The following is a 13,584-nucleotide window of genomic DNA, read 5'->3' as shown; positions in this document are numbered from 1 at the left end:
AATTGTAATTTAAGTTTATTCCAACTCATGCCAATATCGGTTGTGCTAACGTGCATTATTATACGTTAGACATAGAACCCAAGCTCAGGTAATGTTTAATTTTTAGCTAATATGTTTAGCGTTACCACCTCAAACATATCAAAACAAATTTGCATTATAGTTTTGTATCTGAATGCACAATTTTAGTTTAATTTCATAGTTTGAGCGCTGCACTTTTTGAAACATAATTTAATTTGCTCAGCAAACGTTTTTCAGTCCATAATAATAATTTCAGTCCATATTAAAACGGTATAAATGATATCAGAAAAAAAAAGATAGCTCAAGCCGAAAACGCTTTATATACCATACTCAAGCATATTTGAATACTCAGTGCACGCCACCCTTAGAAAGGCATAGTCTGTTAGCAGCCAATAAATGTTCCCTCCCGCACTGATCTGCCAGCGTGCTAGTATACTTTCACTACATTTGCGCAAAGAGAAGGTAGGCTGCGTCCTGGCTCACTCGCGCTCCTATGAGAAGATTGAGAACAAACCTGCCAGCCCCTCAATTTCATCCACTTCCTGTAGTCAGCAATTCCATCCCAAAAAGGGGGGAAAGTGGAAGGAAGAATTTTACTAACAGTTCTAAATAAGGCGTACAGACGAGCTGGCTGATTTGGCCGTGCAGTTTGCTTGCAATTCGCCCCGCATGTAGGAACTTCTTGTACTGACCTACATGTTCAACCGAGTTCCCGTTAGCTTTTCGAAGAGTATCTGTGGACTGGGCTGATACCAAACAGTCCGTGCACCATTTGAGAAAGGATCTTATGGGAGAACGTAAAGTCGCGTCGAATAAAAGTTCTATCAATTCTGTGGCGACACGAGGACATCTAAAGGTCCGCTAACCTTCCTTTGGCCCTTTTCATGTACTGGAAAAATGAGATTTTGGCCCCTCTATCAGAGGGAAATCAATTTCTATCCGAAGGAGTTCCCTCAAAACAGGTAGGAATCTTGCAATGCCGATTTAAGATGATTTATCATTAATGTACTTTAAATAATTTGACAGAGAACAAGTTGTTGTTCTCACTAATGAATTCTTAATCCTAACTGTTTCCAAATGCCAACATGTTGCTTGGTTAACGCTGTGCTTCACTGCCAAGTTCTCCCGTATTATCTCGTGTCTGACGATTAAACGGCGGGTCTATTTTCATGGTAAAGTGATGTCAGAAGAATTTGTCCCGTTGTGTACAAAGATCAGCTGCACGCAACGCGATAGCGTCTCTGTTATGAATAGTGTGATTCTCAGTCCATCCTCTTCACATGCCAAGTCTGCAGAGAAAAATTAGATTTTAATTACTGCCATTAAAAATCAAATTTGCAATTCTTTGGGTGGCCCGCGGCTTTCTCTGATTGACAGTTGAAATTGACACTCTGGGGCCCTCTTATCGTGAGCATTTCAAGCTATTTGTAATTGCAGGTAGTTTATTTTTTTCAGCTCCCTGGTTTGCGTGGAAATACGATTACCCAAAGAGGTATGGGTTAAGTGTGGGGAAAAATCAATCCAGATTGAAATCGCTTCATTAAAAGCGGGGCTTTTGTTACATGGCACTAAATACGCCGTTAAATTCATTTTTATTGTTTTGAGCGCATATATAGCCCCGAGTGTGATGTCTAAGCGGGATGTGATGCTTGAGATGGCGCGCCGTGGGTTGACGTCGCCTTGCCGTTGAATTCTGTCTTGTAGGTGATCGCTCCAGACACACAGACTACACCGGGAGCATCGCGCTGCGTGGACACCCAACACGGACACGCAATGGTAAGTTATTTTTTATTTTATTTTTTACCAAGGCACATTCTAGATATGTAAAATGACACCAATCTAGTTATTTAGTCGTTTTCTTGCGTTACCTTTGTTTCTCCATTAGGCCATCAAGCAACTGTGCAACTTACAATTGTGGTGTAATGCTTACTCATAAATGCGTATATGTGTAATGCGTTTTACTTTAGTCTTTATTTTTTGTATTGAAACATACACCAAGTATTTAATAATGCATATCGAAACAGTAAATAGGGGATCTTTTTTTAAATATTTATTTTTCAATCAGTGCCCTGACTGTCCGTTTTCTCGATCTATTTTCGCTAAACCACTTAAAGGATACACACGCACCCAATAACCTATTTACCTAAAGTACAAGTTCGCGTTCGGTAATGAACTGAATTGTCTAACGTCTCAATACTCTTCTTAATTGCTTTGCCGTATTGCGTCGTAGTGCGATGCATAACCTCTCCTCGCTGTAACTTCACTATTATACTGTGAAGTAGACTACATACATTTCTTTACTAAAATCTTTCCTGTTTGTTTCAGTCACACTCTGACGGGGAGTCTCAAAGATCGAATATGGAAAAAGAGGACACGCGTTCTTCGCCAAGTCCCCCGTCAACTCCATCCATCTGCTCGCCCACGTCCACTGTCTCTTCCGTTCCCTCCACCGGGAAGAACATGTGCGCCAGTTGCGGACTGGAGATCTTGGACAGATATCTTCTCAAGGTACGACAATGCGCGAGACTGTTCATTCTTTTTGAAGGCCGTAATGGGAAGAATTGTAAGCGTGTTGTGCTATGAGCAAACCACCAGTGTACCACAGCAGTCTGAGCAATCTGACGATAGATGCACTTGAGGGTCTTAGTTGTTAACAGTCGTTTATTTTTTATTACTTATCTGAATTATACATTTGTATTTGTTTATATTTTCCTTTATGAAGTAAATTGTAATTATGTACATACTGGATTGTTTATTAAAAATGGTTATTTTGTATCTTAGTTATCAGGCCATTGATTCTGACAAGGCTAACATGTTCAACGATATACAATTAAAAAAACTGAGCGCTGTGTACTCATCGCTGGTGCAAACGTCTGCCTCCCTGCTCGCGTGTGCTCGCGTGCTACTAAGTTAAACAACCAGGCGTGTTTTTCAGGAAGTGTGTGGTAACAGAGACGATCACTAGTTCGCAATCTGCAGTGGTTTGTCTTCTGTCTTTTCGGAAACTAATAAAACAATGAATGAACAAATGTGAATTAGTACTGTTTATTAGCGTAAATATAGACAGTATAAACCTTTTCAGAATGCATAACATGAGCTTTTTAAATTAATGAATTGTAAACATGAAAACACAAATGTATAATGTTCTATGTATTTTACTAATATCCATGTTATTATTTAAGACTGTAATGTCAGAGCTGAATAACATTTCATGTGCTAAGTTAAAATAAACTGCAATTTAATACTCAAAGGTTTTAGCTATAAGAGTTAATCTAACTGTAAATGTGAACAATTGTAAATCTATGCAATAAATCCACTAATTTAATACTTTTTAAAAACTAACAATTTCATAACAGAAAAACGTTTTAACAAACACTGGAAATATACGGTTTTGTTCATGAATGACCAGCATGCTCAAAATACAAGACATCACTAATAGTGTTAGTGTAATGCGTTAAATTAATTAAATTATAGAAAATTTGCCATTCGCAAATGCTGCATTCCAGCCACTCTCTCAAAGGTTACACAGACGCCTAAAAGCAGATAAAATATGTCGTTCAAGTAACAAATCGAAAAGATCAACATTTTCATTTGTATATATTTTTTTAAGTTTTATTATTATTACTATTATTATTATTATTATTATTATTGTTGTTGTTGTTGTTACTACTACTACTACTAATAATAATAATAATAATCGCTTTGTTTTTTGCAGGTCAATAATCTGATTTGGCACGTGAGGTGTTTAGAGTGTTCTGTCTGCAGGACCTCGTTGCGTCAGCACAGCAGCTGCTACATCAAAAATAAGGAGATCTTCTGTAAAATGGATTATTTCAGGTAGGGTAAGTTTTTTTACTTTATCTTGGAATATCTTCACTGTAAAAGGCCGGACGTTGAGCCAGCAGACGGCCGCTTTTCGCTTTTGCAAGGTTTTCTTTCCACGTTTTAAACCTAATGAGAATTGCGGATTATTGACGTATAAGATGCGTGCGTAGCATTTTACTATTTTAATCATTCTTTTTGATAAATCCATAAATTAGAAGGGTCGAATATATATTTAAAGGAACATTTGTTTTAGTAGCATATAATTGTCTATTATTCGTTAAGATATTGCTTTATTTCTTTAATGAAACTGAGATCTTTTTCTAATAAAATCTGGGTATCGGGGCTTTTTAATTTTGACGTTGCATGGTCTCTACTCGATAAAAAGAAATGATCGACTTTGTCAATATGCGACTTTTAGAACAATAGAGAATTTTTGACACGTTTTTCTCTAAATGTTTTCGTGTGAAGCTGACGTGATCCATCTACTGGCCAATAAAAATGGGCATGACTGTTGGAGGCGATATTTCACTGCCTTGATTATATAGAAGTTGTTTTATTACCACTTCAGAAACATATATAATAAAATAATAAATGCTTTTTAAAATTAATGCAAAAGAATGACATGTTTATCTAAGATTGCCATTCTAAATATCTGCACTCTGAAAAGAAGATTATATCCTAATTATCATTTTTAAAAGGGCCCAGATCTTGCTTCTCATCTCATAATCAAGATATAGACAATTCATACTCAAATATATAAATGTTTCCATCAATCTGTTATACAGCCACTAAAATGTGATGGTTGCTGAGTAAATGATTTGAGAGGGCAAAGCTGTGAAATTGTCTTCAGGATGTTAGAGGCTGTGATATGTGGTGATTGCAGAGCACGCGCTCCTGACTCTGAATGGCAGGAGGATATTGGCCTGCCTTCCCGTCTCATTCACAGGCCGCGTGTGAAGTGACTGGCCCCCTTTACAGCTGATACTGCATTTTAGAGGAACGTTTGTTTTCTCTGTTAGGGCCAATAATCTGAAGTGATGCTCCACATGATGGGGTTTCAATGCCCTGCTCTCCATACAGCCACAGTGGAACTGCAGAAGCGACGACGCTCTCGCTGGCTCGATGGACGTCAGTTTGTCACTTAGAGCAAGGCTGAGGTGCTGCCGGTATGGCAGTGATAGCAGGCTGTAGTTGTCATTCTGGTGCCAGATGCAGGGCATGGTGTTAATGCAGGTGTGTTTCTCTGAGGGAGAACTTCTGTGTGCAGCCTTGCCTCTGAATATCCATCTTTTTTTGAAGATGGGGAAAAAAAGTACCATTTTGTCAGTGTATAAAAACAAACTGAACTAAACACTATTAATAACATGTATGCTAAGATAATAAAGTGTCTTCAGTGTATTTTTTTCATCATATGGTAATTTTATAAATAACAATTTTTACTCTGTGATGGTACTGATTATCCTTTGGTGATTATAATGTCAGTATTTTTTCCCCCACATCATTTGTTTATAGAGTCTTGTTTATAGAAGAACATATGTTAGAATGCGAAGCATTTTGAGTATTTATAAAAAGACTTTTTGTCTTTTGTTCAAAAAGGATGTCTTCAAGAAATCCTTTGGTGTTTTGGGAAAAAGCTTAACCTCAGCTTTACTTTTTAAAACAATTTAAAATCGCTACAGGGGTATGCTAATTTCACCATTACCAATCAGCTCATAAAAAGTATAACTCAATAATTGTTGTTGCACACACAATTCCACAGGTCTGGCAAATTTTGTCTTTTTCAGCCATTTAGATAGTTAACCTTTTTTAATTTGTGTGAAGGCCCTGTATATTATGGTATTAGGGGAGCATTGACATAGGCACAGAATGGACTGACTCTGTTAGATATTCATGTAAACAAGGCAAAGGGGGCCGTAATAGTTTCAAGTTGTCAAGGAGCCAAGCATTTAGTGACTTCATAAAGCTTGCCGCCTGAGGATCAGTGTTTTGCATGTTTTGAAGGTGACACAGGAAGCCTGGTCCTGGATGCTTTCGTCTGCTTCTGTTCTGATAGTACAGGTGTATATATCCTTGTTTTATATTTGATAGAGCTGATATATCCTCATTTCATATTTGACCTGACTGACATTCTAACAGAAAAACACATTTATAAGATGTTATATTTACCAATATATAACATGCTTACTAATTTAAATGTCTCAGACTTACCAAAATACATAATTTGGTAAGAATGTGGTCAATGCAGTAATTACAATGTTTTTTACCCTCTCAGTATTTTATGGGTAGTCTGAAACCATGGTTATTATTATTTATTTATTTTTGCTGAAAGGCTCACAGAGCTGCTTTTGGTGTTCTGTAATCTATTATAATTTCCGTTATCCAGTGTAGCCATCATGGAGATTACATTTCTGAAAGCAAATTCTATTACATTCAAATCATGGAGGTATACATAGATATTGTTTGTGCTGTGGTTCCTAAAATCATTAACAGTAAGGAATATCTCAGTCATGAGACATAAAGTATACGCTGGTGCACTGTGAGAAAGTAATTCAAGTATTAAAGAGAAATGGTAAATGGTAAGTTATTTGATCACAGTAGCTTCTGCTGCTCGGGAATGGTCTTGTTTTATGCAGTGTCATTGAGTTTGCATGTGCTAGCCCCAACTGGCTGTGGCTGCAAATGCTGCACTGATGCAGAGTCCATGGTGGTACCGTGTTGACGCCAGTTCTGAGAGGGAGGAGGCAGCAGCCTTCATGGTCATCTGCATTTTATCTGAAGCTAAAGAGACAAGCTCCCTTGAGGGAAATGTGGCAAGATACTGTGAACAAGCATATACAGTGTGGGCAAATAGGCTGAATATTCTCCATAGAATTACCAGAGATCTGTCATAGACTTCAGTGATCCCTTGCTCCATGAACATCAATGTTAAATTACCACCTGAGATATAGAGTGGAGAACAATTTAAGAGCATAGAGTGTACTGGACACCGATACAGGACTGTCATCAGATTTGCTGTGGAGCAGAGCTACATGTTTTACATGTCTGAGTGGAATCTTGGTGCTTGGCAGGAAAAAAGACAGGAGGTGGATGTCTCGCTTGTGTCAGTCTCTCATCTTTGCCAGACTGACAGCTGGTCTAATCGAGTATAATTGCAGGAAATCAGAGTGGGTTTGCTCTGTGCTGGGGGTTGCTGGGGGGAGTAGTAGATTTGGCTGAGGGGGAACAGGACAGGCTATGTCTGACTATGTTAAGTGGATAAACAATAACAGCCACAGGCTTTAGAGGTGTGAGCGGAGGGCCACACAGGACGCTGTAGAGGGCAGCTGATCAGAGGAGCAGTGTGGAATCAGAGAGGTTCTCCACAGCACTAACGCTGGTGGAGGAAGGAGAGTCAGTCACGCAGAACAGCCCTCTGTTCAGTGTACTGAGGCTCTGCTGCAGGTTAGAGGCATACAGGGGTCAACAGGCAAGGGGACAAGTCTCATGAGAGGTGTTTAAGTGGAATAATTTGTATGTGCTTTTTTTGAATTTGGAAAACAACAAAGTTTGAAAATGTTTATTTAGTTCCCTAAAATGCATTAAACTAATTTCAAGTGGGTTCAAATACCAGGTGTTATGCAGGCTCTGAGTATGTCAGTGAAATCCCAGAAGAGACAGGTCACTGTCAGGAGATTTGCTATAGATTAGAGTGCTCACATAGTATATCAGCATTAATCCCCCGGGTGTGTCCTTCATTGGCTCTGTCTTTACTGCAGTCCTGTAGGTGAGGGAGTGTGGCGCGCGTGGAATGCTCTCAGGCATCAGGACTGTCCCCTGGTGAGTCATGAACAGCAGGACAGAAGTAAATCCAGAACCAACAGCAGGAAGTACAATCAGACTCGCTGTACAAAAACGATTGCACTTTTATAGAGAGGGGTTTTTGTTGTTTTAATTGCATTTCTGAAAGGTTCCTGTGGCAAGCGAGATGTCATGAAGGATTTCAGCAGGGTTCCAGATTCCTTTCTAAACAGTCCTTTGAAATGCATCATTGCGCAGATGTTGTTTTCTTTGTCTATATGACGGTGTCAGAGTCTGGTTAGTAAAGTACACAAAAATCCTTTGAATAGTCTTGTAGACCTGTATAGGTCTTTCAGACGTATTGTATGTAGTAATACTGAACAAATATGCAAAAGGCTGAACATTTCAAACCTCTGTTGGTGAAGATATACTGTTTGATAAGCCATGTAGTGGCTGTAGTAGAACTGTTGTATTTGTTTGTTGCATGAAAATCTACAATGTTTAGTGTTGCTGCCTAATTTTCATTTATGGCATTTAGCTGACACTTTTATCCAAAGTGACTTACAATTATGACTGATCACAACTTGAGCAGTTAAGGGTTAAGGGCCTTGCTCAGGGGCCCAACAGAGGCTCCTTGGTGGTGCTGGTGCTTGAACTGACAACCTGCCGATTACTAGTCAAGTACCTTAGCCACTGAGCTACCACTCCCCTGAATGCTGCAGTATTTTGTTAGAGATGAGTACAGACCACTCTTGATTGTGACATTCTGGATCCACTCTTCCTCTAATTCTTGCACAATTTCAGAGAGGTTTAACAATCAATGAATCTCCTTCTTTAAAAACATTTAGGGACATTGTTTGAAGCTATCTGTGAGGCTCTCTATCCTAGTATGATGTTATCTTCAGAGAACCATCCCCCCTAACCCAAAAGGCCCTTCTGCCAGGGTTCCAGCATGTAAGGCTAGTGTCATCACTCTTGGGACAAAGGAGAATGGGGAGGCTCAACCAAATCAGTCAGTTTGATATCCCACATTTCTCGGCAGCTGGAGGAGGTGGTGCACGACACTTTGTTTACACAAGCACTCTGTGTGCCAGAGGTGTGGCGGTGGGCTGAGGCCGTGAGCTGGGGGCTGGCTTTTGGGACGCTCGTACAAGCTGGGCCATCTGCAGAGCATTAGTCTTAGCTACCACCATTAGCATGCCAAACCACATTGATCCTCTTCTGCCTAGAACCCTAGAACCCTAGAACCATTGCTTGGTCATGTCTGAAGTCTGGGGTAGAGTGGCTACACTCAGACTGGGCCCATCAAAACAACACCTACCATGACAGACTGTACCTCTGATGCTTCTGTGCATTTCAAAGCAGACTGCTACTAACGGCTGTAAATCAGTACTTGTGGATGCTTGCATTAGGACTCTCCTGGAGGTCTTTGCACAGTATACAATGTTTGCATATAGAAAAAGGAGGTTTCATTTAAATACTGCGAAACACTTAAAATGTATTACAGCTGGTAAGAATACCTTGCATAACATTAACAAAACCTGCTGGTCCCAGTTGGTTCATTTCACTGATGTCCTGTCACAACCAGTGTCAACACCCTGTACTCATTCATGCACATAGTCCTAGCTGTGTTGGGCCAAAATGCTGAAAAGCAGTATTTAATATCAATTATAAAATTAAAATCAAAATCCATTCAAAGATAGTAAATAAGACATATTATAAGAGGCTGGAGCAGGTAAACACTGTGCTGTCCACTTGGACTGTTAGCGGTTATGCACGGTGAGAACAGTCCTTGGATATGCAGAACTGCAGCTGCTAACTGTTCTTGGTGTGATGTACAGAAAGCTCTGGCTGTCAGTTTCAACCTCTTTGTGGATGCATTCTAGAGATTGTTTTATATCATTATTTTTATCTTTTTCTCCTAGAAACAAGGTACAAAGCTTGCATAATAAAGTCATTTTACTGATCAAGTTGTGGAGAAAATGGTTGCTGACATAGGAAACTTATTAAAACAAATTGAGTACTCTGCACATTAAAGAGTACAGAGCGTACTTCTATTGGATTGAGTCCCATGCAATTAAAATAACAAACTGAGTAGCAGGCGCATGAGTTTTTAAGAGGTTGGCTCTAATCTTCCACAGAGCACTGATGTGCTGAGCCCTGTTTCTCTCTATTGCAGTAGGTTTGGTACTAAGTGTGCACGCTGCGGCCGGCAGATCTACGCCAGTGACTGGGTAAGGCGTGCGCGTGGTAACGCCTACCACCTGGCTTGTTTCGCTTGCTTCTCCTGCAAGCGGCAGCTCTCCACCGGTGAGGAGTTCGGCCTGGTCGAGGAGAAGGTGCTCTGCAGAATCCACTACGACACCATGGTGGAGAACCTGAAACGGGCTGCCGAGAGCGGTGAGTGTGTGTGTGTGTGTGTGTGTGTGTGTGAGAGAGAGAGAGAGAGAGAGAGAGAGAGAGAGTGTGTGTGAGAGCGAGAAAGTGTGTTTGTTTTGTGTGTGTGTGTGTGTGTGTGTGTCTGTGTGTGTGAGAGAGAGAGCAGCAGAGAGAGAGTATGAGAGACAAAGAAAAAAGAGTGTCTGAAAGAAAAAGTGCGTTACAGTATATCAGCATCTAGGCTTAGCTAGACACACATTTCCTTCCATAATATTTGCATTATGACTGTAGTACATATTTAATCCAGAAAGACTCTATATAACAAAAAGCAAAATTCCAGAGCAGGTTTATATGCGTTAGAAAAACAACTTGTCATCTTTAGACCCTGTGTCCTTATATGAAGACACTGGAAATTTTCTATGAAAATAAACTTGCTTTAAACTTGACATCATTCTCACAAAATACTTCCTTAGGGTCTATAAATATGTCCCACTAGCTACAAAAAGCAAGATGAAATTAACATGTAACTAGCAAACAATAACAGAGTCCCTTTCCCAACATAGTGCAGTTTCCCAACATAGTGCTATATATATATATATATATATATATATATATATATATATATATATATATATATATATATATATATATATATATAGAGAGAGAGAGAGAGAGAGAGAGAGAGAGAGAGAGAGAGAGAGAGAGAGAGAAAGAGAGAGAGAGAAAGGGAGAGATTTGATTCATTCCCTTTTCCACATAGGAAGTGGCCTCACGCTGGAGGGGGCGGTGCCATCAGAGCAGGACAGCCAGCCGAAACCTGCCAAACGGGCTCGCACCTCCTTTACTGCTGAACAGCTGCAGGTCAGAATCACTGACTCCTAAACAGCTGTTGCAGCATCAGGCTAACAGTCGCCTATATGCTTTAGTTATATATGCTCTGAGTTCAGTCAGCATTCAGAAGAATCACAGAGCGGTTAATGCAACTCTGTATCAATGTTTTTGACTGTTCATGTGCAGGTTATGCAGGCTCAGTTTGCGCAGGACAACAACCCAGACGCTCAGACGCTGCAGAAACTGGCTGACATGACGGGGCTCAGCAGACGAGTCATACAGGTGAGCAGCACACACACCAAAACTTCCTTTCTCTGTCTCACACGCAAAAACTCCTTCTCCCACTCACAAGCTAAAGATCTCTCTCTGACATGCTAAAACTCTCTCCCTCTCTCACTATACTTCTCTCTTGGCCTTTCTGTTCCACAATCCTTCTCTTGCTTTAACACTTTCTGCCCTGTTCTCCTTTCCTTTTTCTCTGTTGCTGTCTCTCCATCCTTTTATCCTCTCTGAGTCTTACATGCTCATGCCTCAGTACGCCCCTCCATTTTGTGAGTCCAGTACCTGACTTCACTCCATAACAGATGCTCTTTTCCCAGGTTTGGTTCCAGAACTGCCGGGCGAGACACAAAAAGCACACTCCGCAGCACAGTGGCCCGGCGCAGGGCCACCCACAGGCACGCATGCCTCCCTCACTGAGCGACGAGCTGCATTACTCGCCTTTTGGCAGCCCGGAGAGAGCACGCATGGTTGCTCTACATGGCTACATTGACAGTGAGTGGTATCCTCCGCACCTGAGGAGAAATAAAACTATTAGTACTCGCATGTTCTTCTTTTAATTTTACCTGCAACCAATATATTACAGGTTAATGGATATTATGCCAGGACCAACATAATTTAAGTTGTTGGAGTAGTTTGTTCTAAAAATGCATATGAACAAAGGGAAAAAGAGATAAATTATTTATTTGTCTACATGACTGTCCTAATCTACTGTTTTGTTGTGCTGTGTGCATGTGTATGTGTACAGGTCATCCATTCTCAGTGCTGACCACGCAGAGTCTCCCTCATCAGGCCATGTCTCTGCCCCAGCTCCCCCTCAGCCGCTAACGCCCACAACCACGGCGACCCCTGGGCCCTCAGACTTTGACCTCCTACTCCAACTATCCACCACTGCTCTACCGAACTCCAGAGGTCACGTCTGGCTGAACAACAGGGTCGCAGTCCCTCATGCTCTAAACCTCCATCCAAGGAATTGGGATGCTTCCTCTGGCTTTTCAGCGGACTGGATTTTCCTCACCTACAGGCTGTGCTGTTTGGTCGAAGGAAACTCACAGCTGGGAGCTAGTATTTGGAGACTGGAGTGGTCACCTGTTGAGCTGGACCTTACGGTGGGAACAGGACCAGAGTTTGGACCAATAACCTGGTCCCTGAGTGCACACCAACAAACATTATGAGAAACGGCATTCCTGACTACTCTTGCTGCGATTGGAACTCTCTCTCAGTGTTGGGAGAACCCACTGCTACAGGACTGCAAAAAGTGCACAGCCACTGTGAGCTGTGGAAGGGGAACAGGAGGCATCATGGGATCATTTGGTAAGATGACTTTTGTTTCTTGCTGGTTTTCCTTTGCTCTGAGAATGATGATGCTTCTTCTCTGAGTGTTGTGCTGAAGACGGATCCACAGAACAGATGCTAACTCTCTCTTCATCTGTCTGTCTGTCTGGGTGAAGCATGCAGACTAGCTAGTGGATTTATCAATGAAGGATCTGTCAGTGATTTCCTCACCTGCTAGCATCTGCACTCTCTCATTTAAAAAATAAAAATCTCCAGGATGTTCTGTCCAGACATAGAGGTTGAATTGAGTAGCTTGACAAAATTCAAAGTTCACATTTTTAAAATCAGACTTTATATTATAATTATTTTTGGTAATTTCAATTTCATTTAATTCAATTTCAGAAACTGGCTGTGTCTAAACTGGAAAAAGCTAAGTTGTCAAATAAAATAAAATGTTTTGGATCCCCACATGAACAAAGTGGATTATTACTTCAATTTATGAGGGTTCATTAGATTTCATTCTGCTCTGGCAAAGGTCATCACACTATGAGAGTGATATTAAATGGGATATAATTTTCCCCATACAAATTCTGTAATTTGTTAGGATAGTTTGATTTTTTAATTAGCAATTTTGTATACATGTAAGAACCAGAGGGAATGAATGAGAATGGGAAAGAGGGAAAGAGAGAGAGAGAGAAAGAGAGAGAGAGAGAGAGAGAGAGAGAGAGAGAGAGAGAGAGAGAGAGAGAGAGAGAGAGCATCAAAAGTTAGAAAAAAAGCATCAGAAAAACATAGATGATTACATGTAAAAAAAATGTACATGTATTTTTTATTAAATCAGTGTCCTAATGTTATGTGGGAGCCGAATGTGTCTGTATTTCTGTTTTTGTTTATTTTACTTTTGTTCCTCTCTGGCCTGCAGAGAGAGAGTGTGCTAAGCCTAGACTCCAACCTGTTATGGGGGACTGGTTTGGGACCAAGGCAACAGCTGTCACAAACTGTAACTTTGTTTTGTGGAATAGACACTTGTGTTCTGAGTAGGGGCTGGACCAGGCCTCTATGTTCTTGTATTTATTGAAACAGATATTAGCCTGTAAAGCACTTTTCCCCCATGTCGCATTGTCTGTTTTGTAAAAAATAAATGAATGAATAAATAAACAAATGAAGCAAAAATTATTTTTTATTAGTGTATTGTGGATG

General features: G+C 40.5%; 1 protein-coding gene across 2 annotated transcripts; it reads left to right on the top strand.

Annotated features, from left to right (window-relative positions):
• The first annotated feature begins 512 nt into the window (after positions 1-512).
• On the top strand, positions 513-13,542 carry lhx6 (LIM homeobox 6). Of its 2 annotated transcripts, none has more exons than XM_027006949.2 (9): positions 513-980; positions 1,723-1,794; positions 2,344-2,526; positions 3,734-3,855; positions 9,803-10,020; positions 10,760-10,860; positions 11,017-11,112; positions 11,430-11,604; positions 11,858-13,542. In XM_027006949.2, the coding sequence occupies exons 1-9, from the start codon at positions 903-905 to the stop codon at positions 11,935-11,937; spliced, it is 1,125 nt and encodes a 374-aa protein (XP_026862750.2). In that variant the 5' UTR covers positions 513-902; the 3' UTR covers positions 11,938-13,542. The 2 variants fall into 2 exon arrangements, with proteins under 2 accessions (XP_026862750.2, XP_026862758.2); XM_027006957.2 differs by having other exon boundaries at positions 9,800-10,020.
• Positions 13,543-13,584: the final 42 nt, after the last annotated feature.

Source organism: Electrophorus electricus, chromosome 17 (assembly GCF_013358815.1).
Source record: "Electrophorus electricus isolate fEleEle1 chromosome 17, fEleEle1.pri, whole genome shotgun sequence".
Lineage (NCBI taxonomy): Eukaryota > Metazoa > Chordata > Actinopteri > Gymnotiformes > Gymnotidae > Electrophorus > Electrophorus electricus.
This window is presented reverse-complemented; position numbering and strand designations above follow the sequence as displayed.

Coding starts and splice junctions, on each gene's coding strand:
- lhx6 (XM_027006957.2), top strand. CDS start 903: ATGTACTGGAAAAATGAGATTTTGGCCCCTCTATCAGAGGGAAATCAA. Junction 981..1,722: donor AAGGAGTTCCCTCAAAACAG/GTAGGAATCTTG, acceptor TCTGTCTTGTAG/GTGATCGCTCCAGACACACA. Junction 10,021..10,759: donor GAAACGGGCTGCCGAGAGCG/GTGAGTGTGTGT, acceptor TTTTCCACATAG/GAAGTGGCCTCACGCTGGAG.